The sequence below is a fragment of the Nelumbo nucifera genome, chromosome 5 (genome assembly GCF_055504915.1).
Source record: "Nelumbo nucifera cultivar China Antique chromosome 5, China Antique-T2T, whole genome shotgun sequence".
NCBI classification, from domain to species: domain Eukaryota; kingdom Viridiplantae; phylum Streptophyta; class Magnoliopsida; order Proteales; family Nelumbonaceae; genus Nelumbo; species Nelumbo nucifera.
This window is the reverse complement of record NC_142653.1, coordinates 60,385,332-60,409,045: the sequence shown is the minus strand read 5'-3', so window position 1 is coordinate 60,409,045 and position 23,714 is coordinate 60,385,332. Positions and strand designations below refer to the sequence as shown.

Here is a 23,714-nt window from a genome sequence, read left to right as displayed (position 1 = left end):
TACACAGATCTCACTTAGCCGAATGGCTACACCTTGCTCTATGTATCTCTTAGGGCATCAGCTACTAGGACTAACTCCCCTTGGGCCCTACAACCAAGGGAAACCCTAGGTATAGGTTCTGCTGTGTTCTACGACCAGACCTAGGGTTTCCTTGCAGTACCAAGATAGAGAGAGAAGTGCGAGACAGCTGCTGTAACCAGGCGAGAGAGGTGTTCTACGACCAGACCTAGAGCTCTGATACCATGTTTGCCGAACTGAACCTGTTGAGAGAGCTGAGAAGAAGAAGAGGAAGAAGAAGAGAGGAGAGTCTGATGTGTTCGAATGGGCACTGTTCATCAGCCGGCACTGTTCACTAATATAAGAGTAATACATAATTTACATGAAAGGACCAGGATGCCCCTGATTAGTGATGGAACACCCAGTCTAATAAAACACAAGATACAATTAGGCCCAGTTACTAAGGCCCATTAACTAGAGACTCTAATACCCAGCCCAGACAAGAGAATAACAACATATCAGCCGAACCAACATAACAGTCAGAATTCAGTGGGAGAGAAGATCGGCAAATGGGCTGGCAGAGCTACTAGCTAAGCAAGGGATGAACAGGGGTCAATTTTTCTGGGCTACACTGTAATTTATTTTGACTTTTGAGGCTGCATCTCACACTTCTTGGGAAAACTAAATGTTGTATTAATTGTAAACCCATCTTAAAAAAATTTTAATGAAATGCTTTATTATTCATCAAAAAAAGATAATGCTCTTTAAATGTTCATCAAACAGAAAAGTAAACATAGTAAACCCAAGTCTGGGAGCTGTAACAGACACAATGGATAAGATATGAAGAATGCCAGGAGAATCATGAAAACCTTCTATTTTTTATTGGTAACCAGAAACTTAATTAATTTGTGAGAAAAAGAATGGATTGCATTACAAGTTTGCCAAGCACCCCCCTTAATGTGATAGGCAAGCCCTTGTAATCCCCCTTCAGATAGGTCCATGTAAATTGTCAATATTATTCTCAATTCCTTAACCATCTTTTAATATCTCCCACTGTGTCTAAAAGTTCATAGATAGTTGGTATTGTTTTTGATTCAACCCAGAATTGCTCTTGAATTCCATTCAAAGATATCTCTATAATCAAAGCTTCAATCAAAACTTGCAGTGGAGCCATCAATTATGCCCTTGTAGAATTCCTTGTAGACTCAGAACAAACAGCCATAATATGTCCATGGTTCTCTTCCTGTGCCTGACCATCTTAGATTGCCCAAACTGAAGCGATGTTGATGAGAACCAAATTTGAGAGATGGAATTCCTAGAAGAAGATGGGCTCGCCACTACCTGCCATCCCCAAATGATATCATCCAAAGAAGAAGGCAGTGCACTGGATCAAATCTATGAAAATCATTTAAACCTGGCATTTGCTTGTTATTTAATCCAATCCATGTTAAGATAGTTCAGAAGCAAGAACTACTTTTGCTATCAGGAAAAAAAAAAAGAGTAGAGTAACAATTAGAAACAACAGTAATGAATTACCATATGCTCCAGTATCTTCACTGCTTAGCCATATTTCCTTCACTCCATCAGCTATAACAGTCCGCACACGCTCTACCTGCAACATGTGTTGAAGCTTGAAATAATCTTCACCGGAAATTTTAAAGCAATTATCATGTCTATTATTTAGGTACTTACAAGGCTGTCCACAGTATAACTACCTAAATGCCCACGAGCATGCTTTGTCTTGCAATAAGTGCAAGCACCTAAACAACCAACATTAATGGGAAGAATCTCAATAAATTCGTTCTTTCTCACCTGTTGGAAGAACCACATTAATACAACTCTCTCAAATAAGAAAACAGAAAACCAAATGTAAGAATAATTGAAACACCAACTATAAAACAACATAAGGAAAGATGGCATGGCCACAAGTTCCAACTCACAAGCACATAGTCATAATTGTTATGAAATGTTAAGATACCTTAGGAAGGTCAAGTGCAGGCAATGTCTTGCGGTTCAAAAGTCGCACTTCATGACCTTTTAGAGTCTCTTCTACAACTTCAACCACACGATCAATTTGCTGAACTCCAACTATACTAACTCCTTGTAATTCCTTTAGATCTCGACTGCCTTGAGGTACACATCCAGCCACCACCAATGGCTTTTTCGCATTCTTACATCTTATAATTAAAGTATCCATGGCAGACTGACTAGGAGACTTTACAGTACATCTGTTTGTAGTATGTGAATTAACATCTTATAAGAATGTATTCATCAAAAAAAACATCTTATAAGAATGTATGTTCAAGATCAAAATCAGAGACTAACTACATTTTCTTTCTCATAATACTGAAAAATACTCAACCAGATCAATAATTTTGAGCATTTTTCTTAAGAAAATTGGAATTTCCAAATCTAGAATGCAAGGAAATGATCTAAGAAAGATCAAGATACTGAGAAAATTTACAGCTAAGCTATAAGTGAACTACCAGCTAATTTACCATCTAAATGGTACGCCACATACTAGAAACGAAATAAGTTGGAAATTAACAGTATACAGGCATCTATACGTGTGTACATGCACCCATGTCTATATGCATACACACCATATATTTCTCTATCAAATAGAAACAATCTTTTCATTTCAAGGTAGAGAGGTGTTTGGGAATCAGTATAATGTATCAAAAAAAGAAATGAATGAAAGAAATGAAGGCTTGAAGAACAAACAGCATTCAACCAAATAAATTGGGCCCCAAACTGGAGGCCGCTCCTTCATTTTAGCATTTGAAACCCGCTTCCTTTTACAATTTGCATTCCCACATGCTGACTTTCAAATAAAAAGGGCAGCCAAGTGGACAAGGCTCCCACCAATGCGGGTCTGGGGAAGGACAGATTTACGCAGTCTTTCCCCTGCACATGCTGGCTTTCAAATCCAGTATATAAATAACAAAATTATACTTATCACTTTAAAAATCAAATCTCCTGAATGGCATCCCAGCCCAGAAAAATCAAATCTCCTTGTTCTAATCAAAACAGACCAAGAAGATATACTATACCAGTGTAAATGGGCAAGAGAGAGAGAGAGAGACCAAAACAATGCTCAACTGAAGAGCAAGAGGGCTGAGATCAATAGCAAGAGGATTGAACTTGCTCTGATACCATGTCAGTACAGTCCAAAACAAGAGAAGATGAACAGATTTGAGGTGTGTCTGATCATTTTTTACCACACTGAGAGGAACGTATTTATATTAATGAAAAGTAAAAGGACAATTCTGTCTCTAAGATACAAGAAGTATAATACAAAATAAAAGTGGAAGAATATGTAAAAACAAGAAGTAAAATTACAACTTTAAACCTCACTGTCCCCATCTCTACAGGAGTCAATGTGGATTTCTTCTAAAATGGGAAACATGGAAGTGACATCTGACATTTCAGAATGCCTTAAATCCCTTCTTAATCCCAAATCCCAATGCAACACATTGTTGGAGGCTGAAACACAATGGGAAACCAAGCAATCTTTAATGGAGGTCAGATTATAATAGTCAAGGAAAAAGGGCCAAGAAAGGGTGATCCCCCCACACACACCAAAGGTTGTATAAAACAACTGAGCTTAGACCATCTGATGCTTGAAAAAATAAATCACAAAATGTAGCATAAAACAACTGAGCTAGAGTATAGCATCAAAATCCCAATATCATGCCTATATTGTCAATCATCAGTATGGTAACACCTATAAGGCATGTATAAAAGGCATGATAGTTTACTTGTAAGAAAATAAAAAAAAATCCAAAGAGAACAGACTAGAGTACAGAAAAGTATGTCTACTAATTGTGAAAGAAAAACTGAAACATGAAAGATCATTCTCACGTATTTATCAGCCAGAGGTCAGACTCCTCAGGATTGTCACTCAACACATATCCAAACGCTGCAAGCTGACCAGCCATGTACTCGCTATCACTCTGATACAATGACATTAAATGAGTGCAAAGATCCAGAATGACAATTAAATTTGCAACTTAAATATGTAATGAGCAACAACTCTCAGTATATGCAATAAACATACACACAAAATAGCAATGATCAGTCGATCAGATACATGCATTACTAAGGAAGCATAAAACATAAATTGTGATGGTATTACTCAAAAGAAAAGGGAAAATTATAGTCAGAACTGGCTCAACATTTAAAATGATGCTGCAGGTTGGTTCAGAAACCAACAAAACTCTGACAGCCGTCTGCACATTTCAAATTATAAAAAACCTCACCATGTCATCGGAGGCTTATGGGGCTGTTGCCAATATGGGACTCTTAATCCATGTAGAGTTAGATCTTATCATTTGAAAAACAAAATCTCCTAAAAGTAAAGATGAGGTGCAGTTTTATAATTGTTGAAATAGGTGTTGAAAGTCAAATGCTGAAAAGATTCTACACTTAAAATGGAACGATTTCAGGGATATTTTTTATATCTGATAAAATTTTTGGGTAAAATAATATCAATGCCCATGCATCATCATTCAGTAATTTAGTGGGTCTCTGGTTGCTGAAATTCTCAATGGCACACTTTAAATAGGGTATTTTAGTGAATAAAAAGTCCAGCATCTAGACCTCACTCCCACTTTTAACATTATTAATAGATAGATAGAGTAAAATTACAATATTACATCTGATTACAAGATAAAACGCTTATTCTAAGACTCTACCCTCAAGCTGATGTGGGCACCGGCAGCAGCAGCAGTAATTTAGTGCAGCAGCAGCAGTAATTGAGTGCAGCAGCAGCAACAATTTAGTGTTCTCATCCTATCTTATCTATTCAGTATTCTTACCTTGTCTGCTTTCAGTAGCAGGGATTAGTAGGAGTCTTATCTTATCTTATCAGTTCAGTAGGATAGATTAAGGGAGTCTTATCTTATCTTAACAGTTCAGTCTTATCTTATCTTATCAGTTCAGTCTTATCTTATCTTATCAATTCAGTAGGATAGATTAGTAGGGAGTCTTCCTAATTAGTAAAGAGTCTTCTTAAAAGTAGGACTCTTATCTCTTGTAATCTCCTATTTAAGGAGCTGATAGTATTCAATAAAGGCATCGAAAATTTCAGTCAAGAAGAGAGTAAGGAGAGTTAGGTGATCTCTTGGACAAATCACCATTAGGGCGGCCAAGATAGGTTCATCAAGAGCAGGGAGGAACAAGGGAAAACAGGAGGTTTTCCCCGTGAACCGACCCGTGACGAGATCCTATTCGCGGGCCCATAACAATTTGGTATCAGAGCAAGGCGTCATGGGTGACCTTGAGCAGCTGAAGACTAGGGTTCAGGATCTGGAGCTCAAGATCATGGAAAACAGCACGGAGGTGCGTGAGATCAAAGGCGACGTCCGAGAATTAAGGCGTTTGATGGAGTTGTACTTTTCCAGCAAGGAAAGGAACCCAGAAGGGGCTGCAACCACAACCGGCCGCCGACCAAACGTGGCAGAATCGTCAGGCGAGCAGCAGGTCGTTGCCCTAGCGCAAGTTAGCAACACCCAGAATGTCCCGATTAAGCAAGAATCCGATGTCGTCGAGGTGTCGCAGAATCTTGGGATTGCATATCTTCAAGTTGTTGCAGGTGTTGGGGCAAGTGCTGGTGAAGGAGATTGTATGCCTCATGTTGCGGCTGCAAATGTTGCAAAGGAGTGTTTGTTAGCTGCAGTCAGATCAGATCCTAGGGCTGCACATATCTGGGTGAATCTTGCTAATGCATACTATTTGGCTGGTGATCATAGAAGTGTTGGAAGGTGCCTGGAGAAGGCAGCAAAACTGGAGCCTAATTGCATGTCAACTCGATATGTTGTTGCACTTCATCGTATCAAGGATGCAGAAAGGTCTCAAGATCCCACTGAACAACTTTCGTGGACTGCGAATGAAATGGCTTCAATACTCAGAGAAGGAGACTATGCAACAATTGAGCTTCGGATAGCATGGGCAGGACTTGCCATGGTTCACAAGGCTCAGCATGAAATTGCAACAACGTTTGGAACTGGACATAATGATTTGACGAAAGTGGAAGAGCGAGCTCTGTACACGCTAAAGCAAGCAATAGAAGAGGATCTAGATGATGCGGTTCAGTGGCACCAGCTTGGCCTTCACAATCTTTGTACTCTACAATTCAAGACATCTCAGAAGTACCTTAAGGCTACAGTTGGCCGCAGCAAAGAATGCAACTACGCATGGTCAAATTTTGGTATCTCACTACAGCTGTCTGAGGATGAACCCTCTTCATTGGAACCCAATCCAGGAGGGCAAAATCATTCCACCTATCCAGGATTCCTTTGATTGTGTTTCAAGACACCCATCCTGAATTCGAGCTTGAGGACAAGCTCGTAGTCCAGGAGGGGAGTAATGATGTGGGCGCCGGCAGCAGCAGCAGTAATTTAGTGCACCAGCAGCAGTAATTTAGTGTTCTCAGTAGCAACAATTTAGTGTTCTCATCCTATCTTATCTATTCAGTATTCTTACCTTATCTGCTTTAAGTAGCAGGGATTAGTAAGAGTCTTATCTTATCTTATCAGTTCAATAGGATAGATTAAGGGAGTCTTATCTTATCTTATCAGTTCAATAGGATAGATTAGTAGGGAGTCTTCCTAAAAGTAGGACTCTTATCTCTTGTAATCTCCTATTTAAGGAGTTGATATTATTCAATAAAGGCATCGAAAATTTCAGTCAAGAAGAGAATAAGGAGAGTTAGGTGATCTCTTGGACAAATCACCATTAGGGCAGCCAAGATAGGTTCATCAAGAGCAGGGAGGAACAAGGGAAAACAGGAGGTTTTCCCCGTGGACCGACCCGTGACGAGATCCTATTCACGGGCCCATAACACAAGCTGCTTTTTTTATGAATACCCCTCAAGATAATTTATATATCTATTATTCCCAACTTGCCCAGAACACTAGTTAATTGTATTTTACAAATTGCTTTAGCTAAGATGTCTGCGAACTACCTCCTGTCTAAACATAGGGTATGCAGATTTCTCCAACAGCCACCTTTCCTCGAACAAAATGCTTATCCACTTCAGTATGCTATGTCCCCAAATATAAGCCCTCTAAACTTGCAATGTTACACAAATACCCTTGCTGTCTAGAAATATAAGAAGCTTTTAGGGGTGAAGGTGTCTCAATGAAGGATAAAGGGAGGGACAAAGGAAGAGAAAAAAGAGTGAAGTGAACAAATTGGTTAGTGAGATAGACTTTGATAAGGAAGAGAGAAAGAGGAGAGGGAGAAGAGTGGAAGGTTCTTAGTCAAGGTTTAGAACATTGGACTTTAAGTTTGATTTAGAATGAAGATCTTAAGTTGGAATGTGAGAGGACTAGGGAGTGCAAGGAAAAGAAGGCTGATAAGAGAAACCCTCAAAAAGGAGAAGTCAGATGTGGTGTTATTTTAAGAAACAAAACTTTAGGAGATAGACAAGAGATGGATTAGGAGTATCCGGGGTGCAAGGGGATTGAATTTTCAAGAGTCGCTGATTTGCTCCAAACTAGATAGATTTCCTTTTCAATAGATTAGGAAGTTATGTAGGAGAGCTTAGTTTCTCAAGCTTTGCCTAGAGCTACCTCTAATCACTGCCTTATCTACCTAGCACAAGAAACTTCATACAGTGACTCTTCACAATTTAGATTTGAGAACATGTGGTTGGAAGACCGCACCTTTGTGGAGAAGGTTAAATCTTGGTTGCAAGGGCTCAAGGAGAGGTGTTAGTTTATTGAGGAAGTTAAAGAGGTTAAAGGAGAAGATAAAAGATTGGAATAAAGATCTCTTTGGAAAGGTGGAGTCTAAGGAAAAAAATTACCTCAAGGGTAGAGGAGTTGGATAAGAAGGAAGCACTTAGAATTCTTTGTGGGGAGGAAAGGAAGGAAAGGTGGAGGCTGAAGTGTGAGCTGGAAGAAGTATTAAGGAAAGAGGAAATTTACCAGAGACAAAAATCTAGGTGTAAATGTTTCTAGCAAGCTCCTTAGGTTGTGAGAAAGGTGAGTGGCCAATGAAATATTTGGGTTTACCCCTTAGAGATAATCCTAGATCTGCTAGTTTTTTGGCTCCGGTGGTGGAAAGCATAGAGAAAAGATTGGTGGCATGGAAAAGAAATTATATTTCATTGGGGGGGAGAATAACACTAATTAAATCCACTTTAGCAAATCTCCCAGTGTATTATATGTCAATGTTTAGGATGCCATAAAGGATAGTGAGGAAAGTTGAAAAAATCATGAGGGGTTTTCTATGGGAGCCAGGGGAAAAAAAGAATGATCATTTGGTTAGATGGGAGAAGGTGAGTAAATGGAAAGAGAAAGGGGGTTTGGGTATTGGTAATGTTAGAATGAAGAATCAGGCTTTGCTGGGCAAATGGCTCTAGAGGTTTCTAAATGAAAATGAGAAATTATGGCACAAAGTGGTTGCAAGCATTCATGGTAGGTCATGCAACGGATGGGATGTTGGTTGTCTATGTAGGGCTAACTTGGCTGCTCCCTGGAAGGCTATTCATGATATCCTCCCTATGTTCCTTAATCTCGTCAGGTATGATTTGTATTCTGGTAGTAAAATCAGATTTTGGGAGGATTTGTGGATTGGGGATACTCCTTTAGGGGAGAAATTTCCTTCTCTTTGTGATCTGTCTAGGTTCGAGGGAATGCCTATTTCTGATTTCCTCATTCTCACTTGCCAAGATTGAATTGGAACCTTGGTTTTAATAGGAATCTTAGAGAATCTGAACTGCTTGCAGTCTCTGAGTTGTTAGGTTTGCTGAATTCAGTTTTTTTGGGGGAAGGTGGGTCAGATTCTAGAATTTGGGGTCCTAATCCGGATGGATCTTTTTCTTGTAAATCCTTTTTCATTCGATGATTGCCACACAGTCTTCTCTTCAGTTTCCAGTCAAAGAAATTTGGTACCATCCTATTCCCCCTAAAATCAATGTTTTTTGTTGGGAAGTCTTTCATGGTTGTATTAATACCTTTGATGTACTTCAAAGGAAGAGGCCAAATAGGTGCTTGTCCCCTAACTGGTGTGTCTTGTGTAAGTTGAATGGTGAGACTACTATCCACCTTTTTTTTATCTTGCCCCTTTGTCAGCTTCATTTGGAATTGGTTTACTTCTCTTTTTGGGTGCAGGTGGTCTTCTCCTGACCGGTTGGATGGTTTATTCAACCCTAATAGTTGCAGTGGTAAGACAAGGAGGGGAAGGATTCTCTGGAGGTGCACTAAAGCAGCAATACTTTGAACTATTTGGGAGGAAAGAAATGATAGAATATTTGAAAGTAAGGAAAAATGCAAGGAAGCTCTTGTGGAAACAATAACATTGAGGGTGGAACATTGGGTAAAAAGCTTAAAGCAGTTCTCAAATTTTAAAGTTGAAGACTTCTTCAGGGTTTGGGGACTTAGTGCTACTTCATCAACTATGAGGCAACAGATTTATGAAACATGGTCCCCTCCAACAGAGGGTTGGATGAAGCTGAATTTCGATGGGAGTTGTGTGGGTAATCCAGGCCCTTCAGGTATTGGGGGGCCATTAGAAATGAAAATGGCTCCATTTTTGCGTTGTTCTCCGGTCCTGTGGAGGAGGGTGATGTAGCTAGGGCAGAGTTTCTAGCTGCAGTATATGGGGTTGAGAAGGCCAAAGAGCTGGGGATTAGTAGACTGATCATCGAGGGAGACTCAAAAACTCTGATAAAATGGTTGCAAAAAGGGGGAGGAGTGACCTAGCAGCTGAAGAATGATTTCAGAAGGTTCAAATGGATGTCTAGAAATACGTCTATTCAGGTGGGTTGGGCTAGGAGATCAGCCAACAGATTGGCTGATAGCTTAGCAAAGCAAGGGGTTCAAAGAAGAGAGATGTTTTGGGCACTTTAGTAATTCTGTCTTGGGTCAGCTTCTGTGCTGATTTCTTTGTAACTTCTTGTTGTATATTAAAGCTTCTTAATTAATGAAATTTTTTAGAGTTATTGATCAAAAATAAAATGTCTTCCCACAACGGAACCACCCCAAGCAAAATTTCAGCTACACTGCCACAACATACACTACTCCACTAGAAACAATGCTGACAGTTGATGGCAAGACACCCCTCCACTGAAGCCTCCATTCAAACCCAGTCGCAACCCTCCATTTCAACTTTAGTGTTATCAACCTAGATATAGCCTCTGCAAATCTCACGGATTGTTTGAATCACCACTAAACACCACAGATGAAGCAGCAACCCAATCACCCTAATCCAGCACAAATCAGTGCTCGATTCCCACCCAGAGTTTAAAACCTTCAACCACCAGCCCTTCATACCATTCTCTAAGAATTCAGTAGGCCTCCTGCTCTGACGGCAAACAGGACAGCGAAGCCCTATTCACGAGTTCACTTCCAAAGCCACCAACAGGCCCCATTTTCTACGGAGCTTTGCAACGAGATCTTCAAGTGAGAAAGGGGTCCCAGACCACCACCCCCCCTCCCAGTATTACCTCATTTTTTATACCATAATACCCAATTGGATCCAAGATTGAGAAGCCACCCACTAAAGTTGGAGGGCATATAAATGCTAAAAGTTTGATAAATGTGCTCGCATTTTGACATCTATATTGCATTGTTGAGGTTGGAGTCAGAAATTTTATTAGAGCTTGATCTCTTCTTAAATATCTACATATGCTTCTTTCTTTCCTGAGTTCTTCCGTCAAAAATGCTTGAAAATTATGATTCATGAACTGAAGGAGCATGATGCATGAACCCACAAACAAGCATGCGGTAACAAAGGAAGGGAAGAACAAATGGATGAAAGGGAAGACTTGCCTGGTTATGTGAGCACCCAAAAGTTTTCATGTAAATAGTCTGCGACATCAAGAATAACAGAGATAAGCATACAGAAAATTTCAAGAAAACAATTGATCAAGATTGACAGAACTTGAGAACCTGGGTGCCTGGTACTTCAGGTGAGGAAGTGGGTGAGAGGCCTTGAAATTTAGTGTTCTGCTCTTTGCTGGCATGGTTATTGGGCTTGTTCCTCCTGGGCTTCATTCCCACGGCCGTCAATGGTAAGCGAAAGCCAGGTGGAGCTCCTCCACTTCCAACTAACAAATCTTCTATGTCTTCCATAATCAAACACCAATCTTCTTCTGCTCACAACACCTTCGAAAATCCCGCCTTCACCCTTTCCACCCCCACCTCCAAACACTTCCAAAATCCAAAAACTCGACTTGATCCAGAACTCTATTGAAGTAAGTCAAGATCCTCTTACTAGGGACGGAATATCGAGAAACATCTATGCCAAGGCAATAAAAAGGAGCAAACCCTGTGTTCCAGTGTGATTTGGCATAAATTGGTGTTTTCAGAAAACAAGCTCAGCCCAGTATACCTACGATAACGACTCTTGTTAGAAGATTACCTATTTCCTGGTCGATTGCTGTAGGAATTTCATACGAACTTGACAGACTTGATTGAGTCAGCTCGGCCAAATACAAACAGAAAAAAAAAAAAAATGGCTGCTGCTGTTCCAGTGGTTGATCCCTCGCCTTTCTGTGATCAAGTTGGAATGCGTGGCGCGTGCTCAGGGAGGGAGTCTGTCAATTCAATTCACTCTCTCCGACTCTCAGAATAGATGGTGTTCGAGTAATCACCATCTGGGTGTCCTATTTTCCTAGCCCATAACCCCCGAAAGGGCTGCAAAGGCGGGTTGCCCGACTTAAGATTTTCGACCACATGAGGCTCGGATTAGGGTTAGGGGGTCTATAAAAAAATGTGACCTAAACCCATTGAATAATCTCAATCCCAAGAAAGGTCTCAAGTCAGGCCAGTTAAGTTTGGCGAGATTGAGATTAAGGATTTATGTGGCAAAAGTTCATATCTCCACTCATATTTGGACACGTGGAATGCCAAGGGTATTATTGGCATAATATAGACCTTAAAGGGCAATTCTATCATTTTATTTCTCACCTTAATGGCAGGCATTATGATCTCGAGAACAGATCTGCTCCTCGACCTCACAGGCACATCCCATTGTACATTGAGAATATTTCGTACTTGTGTGTTATTATTTACGGGAAATGTTTTCAATGCACGGTAAGATATGCCTGTGAGGTAGTTGTGAGGCGCCCTGTGTGAGGTTAATGCTTAGCCATTATAGAGAGCTTATGGCCCTTGACCTCAGACAAAACACCTTCTTATGCACTTCACTACTCTTATTTGCTCTCTTTTTTTATTAATAACACTATTCCTATTTGCTCTTACTCTCCTTAGGAATGACAACGGGGCGGGGGTTACATTTCCCATCCCCGACCCCGATTTCCAAATCATCCCCCATCCCCCGTCCCTGATTTCCATTGGAGAAAGAAATGCTTTTCCATCCTCAACCCTACTAGGGATGAATTCCTCATCGGAAACCTGGATCCCCAACTGCTTTTGAATTCCCTATTAGGGAAAGGAAAGCTCCTCCATCTCAAATCTGCAACTGAGATTCACATTGATTCACATGAGTTACAAAGTTTCAAATCTATGACTTGTGAGCATTGAGTTGAAAGTAAGAGAGAGAGAGAGGACCTTTGTGGGCTTGAGGCGTTGCCTCACCTGAAAGAGAGAGAGAGAGAGTACCAACGACAACTACTGATAATGAAGACACTGGGATAGGTTAAGAACGGAAGAAGAACTAAAGAAGGGTAGGGTTTTGAGTTTTAGGCACTACCCTCTGTTCTTTCTTCTTTTCCTATCAAGTGTCGAGTTAATTAGTTTAGGTAGTAGAAGAGAGTTAAGAAACTCTCAAGAGTCGAGAGTTTTAAGTTTTTGTATGATACTTTTTTTAGTTTTTATTATTTGTGTAATTATAATATAAATATTATATATATTTATATATATTAATCAAGGTCGGAACAGGGCAGGAATTGCATTCCCCATCCCTGTCACCAAACCCAATCGGAGATTCAATTTTAACCCCATCCCCGACCCCGACCCTATCAAAGCACTCTCCATACTCGACCCCACCAGGTCGGAGAGCCCGGGTACCCAAGGACGGGGAAATTTTCCCTCCTAAACTCTCATTCGAAACCTTGGCCTTTTCAAGTCCCAATTAACTAACCACACCTCATTAAATTGCTACAGCCTTTGTCGTCATCAATGATCAAAATTTGCAATGTATTGGCCAGCTAATACATATTGTATAAATAACTCACTGATACACGACAAAGTTTTGGGTTTTGACCTGTTTCAGGGGTAGACTTGCCTTGTACTGACCCCCAAAACCCATTTGCCACCCTAAAATTTGTCTTTTCAAGCAAAAAAAAAAAAAATCTCATTGGGGCGAGTACCTATTGGGTAGGGTACAAAGTGTCATCCCTAATGGTATGGTATAAGTATATTGCAAATCTATATTGAGTATGCCAAAATTCAAAACATGTGGACAATAACTTACTTGCAAATCATCTAGAATGTGGCTCTCTTAATCACATCTATCTTTAGCAGTCTCACTATTTTCCCATGCCTTGTTTCTTATAGTATGAGAATTTTAGTACAAAAAATATCAAATTTTAGGGTTATTTACTAAAACACCCATATAATTCCATAGATATACTTAAAGCTACTCTATAGTTTGCTTTTTACTAAAACACCCCATTTGCAACCGATTTACTTAATCGACCTTCCATTAAATGCCAATGAAAATGACAGTTTTGACCCAAATGTCCATTTGAATAAATTTAAAAAAAAACTAAAAATAGAAATGTCACTTCTGCCCCAGTAAAACATGAACAACCACTCTAATTGGCTTTATTTGGTCAATTTCGTCGAAAAAGTGTTAGAGGTACTTTTGGAATAAAGAATCATGGGTCAATGCCCTTGAACATTTTCCATTCAGTTTAGATGATCATATTAGTATTTTCAAATGGCAAAACAAATACTATCTTAGTTACAGATTGATTAAGTAACAGGTTGCAAACTATAGGGGTATTTAATAAAATGAAAACTATAAAATAGGTTTAAGTAAAATCTGTAAAATTATAGGGGTGTTCTATTAAATGACCCAAAATTTTAATACCAAAAATACCAAACCTTAATACTCGTGAATATTAGAGAAGCAGATTAAATTCTTGTGCCCTTGTCTTCTTCCCCTTAGGCACATGATTCAAATATTCCCCACCTCTAGATTCCTAAATTATAAAAACTGTAATTAAATTTTATTAAAATAAGCAGTCATTTGCCTCTTTTAAAGAAAGCATGTATATATCACCTTGTTTTAAATCATTTCACATGTTTCATTTTTACACCTTGTTCAAAATTGGCATTTTTGTTATAGACATCCTTGTGTATGCCATCAACGCAAGGAGAGCTACCATTTTCAATTTTAGCTTCCATAATCTTAGATGCAAAACTAATCTAATCTGGTACAAACATGCTAACACAACTTTAAAAAACAATTCTCTCTCCACACTCCATTACAAGCTTATAAGCATCTTGATTACATTCAATTATATTTACTACTCAGCCAAGTAGACCTGTTCATGGGCCGGCCCCGTCTGGGCTCGAGCCGGGCTTTTATTCTTCATAAACAAGATTTTATTAGGCCCAAGCCCGAGCCTGGCCCAACCAACGGGCCTATAACTTGGGCCCGAGCCCGACCCTGATAAAAAGCCCAAAGCTCAAGCTCGAGCTCAAAGCCCGACTTAACAGAGGACTCACCTACCGGTGACTATGTTCGCCAGTGAGCTGAGATTTTGACAATGAAAAGTGAAGTCAATTCGTGTCAGAGAGAGAGAGGACTTGCCGCCGATGCCTATGTTTGCTGCCTCGCCAGTGTCTAAGATTTGAGAGAGAAGAAGTGAGAAAAGGAACGAGAGAGAGAGAGAGGGAGAAGACTCATCGCCGATCTGTCGAAGTTAATTGGTTGTGTCGGTGAGTGTTCACCGGTTTTGTGGCTGCCTAAGAATGTGAGATGAATGAGTCACTGTGAAGAGAAGAGAGGTTCGACAGTTCGGCTAACTCGAAAGAGATGAATGAGGAAGAAGGGTTACTTAGGATATTAGGGTTTTTGAGTTTAACCTATAGGTCGGCCCGAACCGGACTCAGGCCGAGCTATTTTGACAAATCCTGAGTGCGGCTCAAATTTATTACGGGCTGAGCTTTCTGGCCCGAGGTCAAGCCCGCGGGCTCAAATGTATGTTCAAGCCCGTCCGAGGGCCCGGCAAGCCCGTCGGGCCACCCGACCCATGAACAGATCTACCGCCAAGCATATGAAATATCGCATTTCTATATATTACCCTCTTTGTAACATGAGGGTATCATCTTTCTTTTACTTAAAAAAGAATTATTGATGTATATATTTGAGCAACAAAACATAAAATTCCCAATCATGTTGCAACGGCTGGAGTGCTTTTGTGTTGCTACAAATTCAGCTTTTGTCTCTCAATAATACTCATCGACAACCACTCTATCAAAATGCCAAAAGAATATTGACAAATCATATTTGCTATTCAGATATTTTTTGCTATTCATATTCTCTCTTCTATGTGTGGTGCTTATGCCAATAAAAAATGTTTTGCGTTCAAATATTAAAGCCCGTCGATACTTTTTATTATGCAATCTTTGTAATGAATCATTCTCTTGAAACCCATACTTATATTGATTATGCTGTCTTCTCCCACACATTTTCAAACCCATCTACATGAAATCCTTAGAGAATGCCTTAAATTTCTCGAATACATTGCTAAAATGTTCTATAGCATATTGTTAGAAGTAAAAGAAAAAGAAATGCTTGGACTTGGATTTTTTTTGTGTAATGGCCTTGCAAAGAGCCATTCAATAATGACAACCATTCATTATAGCCGTTAATGATCTTGCAAATCACCATTTAATGGTGGAAATGGTTGCCGTTCACAGCACGTCTTGAGTTGTTACCTTGATGTGAAGGTAACAGCTCATGGAAGAGCTTCTATACATAGGGGTCCCCAATCTCGTGCTCAATCCATATGGCCATCAAAAAAGCTCTCTCATCAAGTTAGAGAGAGAGAGAGAAATGGGATTGGACACAATCCCAACAATTGTCTCAAGTCATCGGTGCAAGGCTAGAATGCATTCTCGGGTCCCTCTAGTTTATGTAATCTTAAGCTTGTTTTTCCTTATACAATTGGATGCAAGATCCTTTATAATGTTTACAATTGGTATTAGAGCATGGTTTCTTAACCATTGTGTGAAGAAAAAAATTCAGATATAAGGGTCCGTTTGGTTCATAGTCGGAATTGGAATCAAAATCCTCTGTAATTGGAATTGGAATGATCCATTCCCATAATCTGTTTGGTTCAGATAAAAATGGAAATGGGAATTAAAATCAGCAGAAATGGGATTTCATTCCCAAGAGAGGGACCGGGAATGGCCATTCCCTCAAATGGGGGAATGCCATTCCAGTAGGAATGAGAATGAGATTCCAATTCCACCCAACCAAACAGTTGAAATCGGAATAGCCCATTCCAATTCCGATTTCAAACCCCTGTTTCTGCAAACCAAACGGGCCATAAATTTTCCAATGATTTGGTCGGACTGAGGTAAATGGAAGGGGTGGTCAATTTTTGGTCACCATCCGTTTATGACCAATTTTCTGACTAGATGGTGGCTTGAGATGGCCGGTATAGAGTAGCCCAGATGCTACTATCATTCAGGTTTTCAAGCCCAAAACGGGCAAGGAAGATGACAAGTTTGAGAGTCAACCCAAACATTAATAGCTTGTCCTAGTTTTCTTTGGAATAGACTTGGTTTGAGTGACTAGGTTGACCCGGCAAGTTGGACCGAGTCACCCACCATGTTTTTTGGATAAAATGTCACCCGCTGTGTTAACTTGACCAAGTTAGTTCACCTATACTTGAAAGTTTGACCAGCCGGTTCATGTCCCTATAAATATTGGATTTTGATGAAGTTTTGTATTCTAGGTTTTATGACCTCCTGAATCTATATATGTGGGTTCTGAGGGCGGATTTGGCCTCCAATGACATTATGATACCTGGCACCTCATGACAAATAGGTGTAGCCCGGCACTTCACAGGCAGCTTGCCACCAAGCAGCCTGGCACTTATAGACAACTTGCCACTTTACAGGCAGCTCGCCACCAAGCAGCCTGACACTTACAGACAGCTCGGCACCTCACAGGCAGCTCGCCACCATGCAGCCTGGCACCTTACGGGCAGCCCGCTTCCTAGTCAGACCGACCACCGCATGACAACCCCGAGGAGCTCACCACCGTACCTCGCATTTTACGAGATTATGACTTGTAATGACTATATTAGCTCACCCACTCCCCGATTCAGGCGGAAATGGGCAACCTTACCGGTTGATGGCGTTATCCCCACCTAACACGGAAACAGATCCCATCACAACGGAAATCCAGGAACTGCTCCACCAAACCCACGCGGACTCTAGTATATAAAGACCTCACCCCCCAGGGGTGAGGGAGGAGAGGGGTAATCTCTACTCTCTAGCTCTCTCATTCTCTAATATCATTGTCAGCTCACTACTAAGTGCTGACTTAGCTATCAGAGTGATCTCGTCAGATAAACACCCCCGGGTTCTCTGATTCAGTTATTGTAGAACAACTAGGCCCTTTGTCCACAAAGATGAGCAGATCATCTTCTGCAGGGAGCAGCAGCCGGGTCGCGCTACACTAGGGAGCTCCACTTCAGCCTCTGAATCATCGGCCACTAGGGAGCAGACGAAATGACGAGGTACTTAACCAAAAAAAAAGCTGATACATGACAAAAAATTGGTACATCAGGTTCCATGTACACTCTAATTCTGATTAAAAGCCTACAATTCAGCTTCAGTTATATAGAACATGAATCTTTGATTGATTGGTTCAGGGGCTATTTGAAACTATTTTTGACCCAAAGTTTTTCTCACAATCAATGGATTTATCATGTATTGACCATGATTTATCATTGCTGTTATTCTATTTTGCTTAATATTTCTCAATGTAAATAATTATTTACATGATATATGACAATTTGCCTCATTATACTTTTGATTATTATGAGACCAATTTGAAACCATTCAGATTTTGTAATTGCCAAAGTGGTCATATTTTGAAATTTTGTATGACGTTCAAGTGATTAATAATTACTCATTTAGTTGAATATAGACAAGTTGCAATGTGCTGCATCAAGGTGGGGTCATTATTTTATGCAATCCAATGGGACAAGATGATTGATAATAATGCTATAGAAAACAAGGAATATTTAAGCCCAAAGGAGTAAATTCTTTGAAATCTATGATGTTCGTATTGATCAGTCTAGTTGTGATTTTTTGTCACCATAAGGGGGGAGAGAGAGAAAGAGAGAGAGAGTATGTGTGCATTTATATGTTGCATTTTTTACCAAATGTGAGAATGCAATAATACATCATCCCTTCTCATCGAAGTAAATCCACTATAATCTTTCTTAATTTTTTCTGGTTGATATTATGGATCTTAATGGAATGATTTTGGCTTAACATGCATAGGGAATTGAGATGCAAAGTAGTGAGCATGGTTTTTAAAACCCAAACTGGTCAGGGGTCCAGTTACCGGGTCGAACGGTCTGACCATTCGAACCGAATGCTCGGCCCGTTCTGATAAAAAAATAAAAAATTTTCAAAAAAATAAAAAATAGTCAAAACCATTCGAACGGTTAATCGCCCGGTTCAGCGGTTCGCTGACCAAAATCAACGGTTTTGGGGGGAAATCCGGTTTTTAGGGAAAACGGTGACGGTTCTCGATTTTTCCAGTCTGACCGTCCGATCTAGTCCGGTTTTAAAAACCATGGTAGTGAGCATGTTTTTCGTTTTCTTTCAACCTTGAATACTGCTACAATTCTTAACTATTTGTCCAACATTAAAACTTTGAGTGGATCAAACATAATCTTGGCCATTCTCATTATCAATTTTGTCCCGTTAGAGGATGAACCTCCAAAATCCATTGATTAGAGTAAAAAATAGGAGAAAGGTGAACATCAAGACTAGGTGAGAGTCAATCATATATGTTTAATGATAACGAAATGGGCAATTTAAAAGAATATTAGAGGCGGTATCCCAGATGAAACCGTCATCAAGAAATATATGGCTAGGATTTAGGAGAAGTTTGCTACCTCTACCAAAGCAATTAGTAGTGAATTGATGATAGAATTAATAAATTCGAATTATGACAGTGTGGGTAGTGTGAGAGAACATAATACTTCACATGGTTGATCTTGCAACCCAAATGAAAAGCATGGAGGTGAATGTAGATGATGGATTTCTTCTCCAATTTATTCTGAATTCTCTTTTGTCTCAATTTTGATCAATTGAAAGTTGCATACAATGCTTAAAAGGGAAAAATGGAGCCCTAAAGGGGATTAGAGAATTCAAGCTTCCCTGTTATGAATGCCTTTCTCAAAATAAACTATTTTTCTTCTCTCTTCTCATCAAAACTCATAAAAATAACATTTAGTTAATGAAAGAAAATAGTTGCAAAAAATACCAATTGGAGATAGATATGCCAAGCATATATGGGTTAGCTAAAACAATCACTTCTTACATTGTTTTGGGTGATAGTGGATTTATTCCCCCTTATTAATTAGAAATTTAGAATGCCCCTTATTTTCTTGGCATTTCAAAATCTTTTCATTTCTCTTAATCAACAAACCTTTTCAAAATAGAAACAATTAAAGCATATGTGAACATCAAAATGAGAGAAATAAGAATACAATTTGTCAGATGGCAAATAAATAAACTCATTCTTATAGAGATGACTCCAACTAAGTACTTCAACCAAGAATAGTTGCTTGGCTAGAATTAAGCATTTTATATGCTTATCTTAGAGTTGAATTGTATTTATATCCTCGAAGTAAGTGCCTCTTAGTATATTTAGGCACTTATGGCTTTTTTTTTCATTTGTTCCCATTTCCAAAGAATATGCATAATAATCATTCAAAAATACATAGGGGATTAGGAGATGAGTTTAGATATGTCAAAAGATAAGGGAGTGATGTCATATCTAAAAAATCTCCTTGAAATATTTATTCATTTGAGCTTAACAATATTCACAAAATGATCATTCAAACATTTATGCACATCCAAACAAAATAAGTGATCATTAAAAGGCTCAAGGTACACTATTTGAATTCCCCTTAAGTCATGTGGGGGATGACCATATACCTCATGAACTTGAGCACATTTGGTCAAACACTCTCAAGGGTCTTCATTGAATTCACATTTTTGGATTAAGATTGTTGTGCACACTTCCAAGTCACTTGACTTGAGCACATTTGAATTCACATTTGGTCAAACACTCTCAACTTGAGCACATTTTTGTGCACACTTCCAAGTCACTTGACTTGGTCCTTAAACTAGGGTCTTCATTGGAGTAAGATTGTTTAGTGTTTGGCTCATAAACTAGGAGTACTTCACATGAAGCTCCAACAGTGGTTCATAAATTAATAATGGCCAACTACATTTTTTCCCATTACATAGGAAATTGACATGTTTCTCTTCAATTAAGAGAAGGTTTGTTCATCGTAGCTAGTGCTTTTTAGGCTTAATTACTTTAATAGTCGATCCTTTGAAATTCCTCATCTCATCCTCTTAGATAATGAACCTTCTTAATCTTAACCATGCCTGGAGTGGATTTCCCTTTGCATATTTGAACATTTTCACTTTCTCTTGAGGTCATTTGATGAGTTTCTTGATAAGAAAACACTTAAAATGATGGAGAAGACTCAAGAAACCTCAAAACCTAGTAGGGGTTGCACAAAGTAGTTGATAACCACTAATAAGTGGTCAACTTCTAAGACTTATTAGTCAATTGCTTATAACAATAGTCACCCAAGTTCTCTGAGTGCAGATATAGAGCTACTAACAATTTTAACCCCACTGACAGCACTAACTCTTATTAGCTACTTTACATATATTATTATGTTGTTTTATCTTTATTGTCTATTTACTATTTAACAACATTTGCATTTTAGTAATTGGATTTACCCTTGAGATTCCAATAGCAGTTGACCACTACTTGAATCTCAAGTTGATTGTAGATTGGATAGCTGGTGCATACCTCAACTATCACTTTGTAGCAAGCCTTCTTTTCTACAATTGTTTGTGGTTCTCTCTCTCTCTATCTCTCTCTCCAGCTACTATGGCACACACCACCAGGTGCAGTTACCATTTATAATGATGTTGTTCATTCATTTCTAGATGCTACTTTACTTTTCTATGGCTATTTGTTTTCAATGTTATTACTCTTTCATTAACTATAATTAATTTATTAGCTACCATCAACTACTTGTTAGTAAACCTTGTTATCACAAGTAGTCAAACAAAAGTCAACTATTTGTTAGTAAACCTTGTTATTATTGTTCTCAATTGTTGATTACTAACCCCTTGTAGCTCTTGCTACGATATTGTCTATTTGTTTTGCAACTGTAGGTTTTCTAGTTCAATAGTTAAGTTGATCAAAAAGTAACATTTTGATTAATAGTTGAAAAACTGACCTAACCTAAAAATTTTGCTGCATCTTGATTGTCAAAATGACTTAGGTATTGTTTGAGGGGAAGGGTTTTGAGCTTTACTTGGAATTCAGATTTGGATTCAAGATATAAAGTTCTCCCCAATCCACCCCCTCTTGGGTAAGGCCATCGGTTCCAACAAGTGGTATCAAAGCTGGGCCTAAATTAGGGCTTTCTTCAACTTTGAAGAGGGTTTTCTCTATTTTAGCTCATATGGAAATCGATATATGGACTCTCTTGATAGCATATGGTTCTCACTCATATTCTTTGCCAAAACCCTTGAAATGTACATTGACACCCTTCCATTCTTCTTGTCATGGATTTTTATAGGCTCAAGAAAATAGTCATATAGTCATTTTTTAACCATTATGTAGATGTTGGAGCTCATTAATCCTCTGTTGGTACAAATTCAAAATATTTGCAAACTTGTTTGAACCATTTCCCAAAGGAAAATATAGTCATTATCACAAGTAGTCAAACAAAAGTCATGTAAGAAGTTTTTCCTTCGAGTGTTGGTCAACAAATATAACTATTAGTCAACAACAATACTCGCAGATCGCTGCTATTAAGGTTAGTAGACTCTAGGTTCAAGTGTAGTCAACTTTGCAGTGATTATGCTCTCCGTTGACAAGGGTAGTCAACTATACTTATCTAGGGAGTTGATTACTCTCTATTCACAACTTTTACTATGCAAAGTAGTTTACTGCTTTCAAATTAATTGATTGCTTTCTCTTATTGGAAGACTACTTTCTCTTATTAGTCGTTTACATACCATAATAGTTGACTATTTAAACAACTCCAACCTTAGACTAAGAGATTTTCATTCCAAATGCTTGGGTATTAATCTCTTGGGCTTCCAAACATGATTTTTCACATTTTTAACTCAATTAAAGTATAGGAAAGCCCAAGAATCAAAGCCAATTTTAGCCATTTGGTCTCTAAGGTTGGTTAACCAACTATGTTTTTGATACTTCTGAAGTTTACAATGAGGGCAATCTTCGAATTTCTGCAATGCTATATAGTTGAGGGTCCCACTTATCAGCACAAAAAGGTGCTATAGGCCCTAGGGTATGGTCTCGGGTGCAAGCACTTCGACAATTAAGTTAACCAATGTCTCAAGAGATTCGAGGTTCCTAGGTGAGAGGAGAATTGAAGCAAGTAAGAAAACAAGAGTGCGTAAGAAGATTACCTGTGATTTGTGGACCATACTTATAGGTGAGGTTTCCTCCGAAGGTTGTGTTATGGGCTCTATGTAACGACTTCACACATTAGGTTGCCAAAAGGCCAGTGCTATTAAGACAGTGACCTTATGGCCTGACATTAATGAACCTAAGAGCATGGGCAAGTTCATAACACCTACAATTATGACCCCTCATTAAGGCATAATAGGGGAATTACCAAGATTGCCCTTTGAGGCATGTATAATGATGAGGTTATCCCCTAAATATTCAATGTGTTAAGCGGTGATTAGATAGCCAATTATCACCACATCACATGCCCCCACTTTTGAGGCCAAGGATGAGACAAAGGTTGTTAGTATGATATGAACTTCATGTCAAGCGAAGGAAGTAGCCGATGTTCTTTTAAATGAGCCATATCATTCCAGTGCTAGGTTCCATGTGCTTCATCTATTTAGCCTAGTTTCAGGTCCTAAGGCTTTCGCTATCTGGCGCCCATGTTCAAGGAAGGTCAATAAGGTGCGATCATTGAAGTTTAATAAGATTAATCCTGGCTGTTGAATTTCCTATAGAAAGAGCGCTTGAGGGGCCAAGAGATCCATCATTTGATGCTTAAGCACTACTTGAAAGCTTTCAAATCCTCTTGGCCTACCTTCAATATTTGTTTTCCAAAGCTTTTATTTTTCATCAAATGCTTCAGTAAGTCCTCGTCCTTCCTATCATGTATTCTAATTTAGGCTGAGAGGAAAATGAGCTCCCATAGTGGTCTATCCCAACTGAGACTTTTTCCTACTCCCATGGGTTTGAGTCAAACTTTGAGAGCTTTGTCTGATCTCCAGAGGTGGAGGGCTTACAGAGAAGGGTAGGAGTAGCCGAGGCCAAGTGAGATGAGGCTTCTATTTCACTACAAATAAGGGTGAGGTGAGTAGTAGTCAGTCGAGGGCTGAATGGGGCAAAGCCAAAAGTCACACTACTAAGGAGGCTTATAAGGAGGTCTTTAAGGATGAAAAAGAAGGAGCTATGATCACTTGAGTCATGGCCACAGTGACAACTACTGCCATTGTGGGGAA

At 39.2% G+C, this 23,714-nt stretch overlaps 1 protein-coding gene across 2 annotated transcripts in view; it reads right to left on the bottom strand.

The window, feature by feature from the left end:
- LOC104588556 (Methylthiotransferase) overlaps positions 1-11,638 on the bottom strand; it is a 36,152-nt gene extending 24,514 nt beyond the window's left edge. Inside the window, exons 1-7 of one of the 2 annotated variants that reach the window (XM_010246535.3) lie at positions 11,371-11,638; positions 10,899-11,277; positions 10,779-10,817; positions 3,862-3,953; positions 1,976-2,225; positions 1,690-1,809; positions 1,534-1,609 (exon numbers count right to left, since the gene is read on the bottom strand). In XM_010246535.3, coding sequence (XP_010244837.1) covers positions 1,534-1,609; positions 1,690-1,809; positions 1,976-2,225; positions 3,862-3,953; positions 10,779-10,817; positions 10,899-11,081 — 760 coding nt within the window. In that variant the 5' untranslated portion in view covers positions 11,082-11,277; positions 11,371-11,638. Of the gene's footprint in view, positions 1-1,533; positions 1,610-1,689; positions 1,810-1,975; positions 2,226-3,861; positions 3,954-10,778; positions 10,818-10,898 lie in introns of both variants that reach the window. The other variant, XM_010246534.3, reaches the window with a different exon arrangement.
- Positions 11,639-23,714: the final 12,076 nt, after the last annotated feature.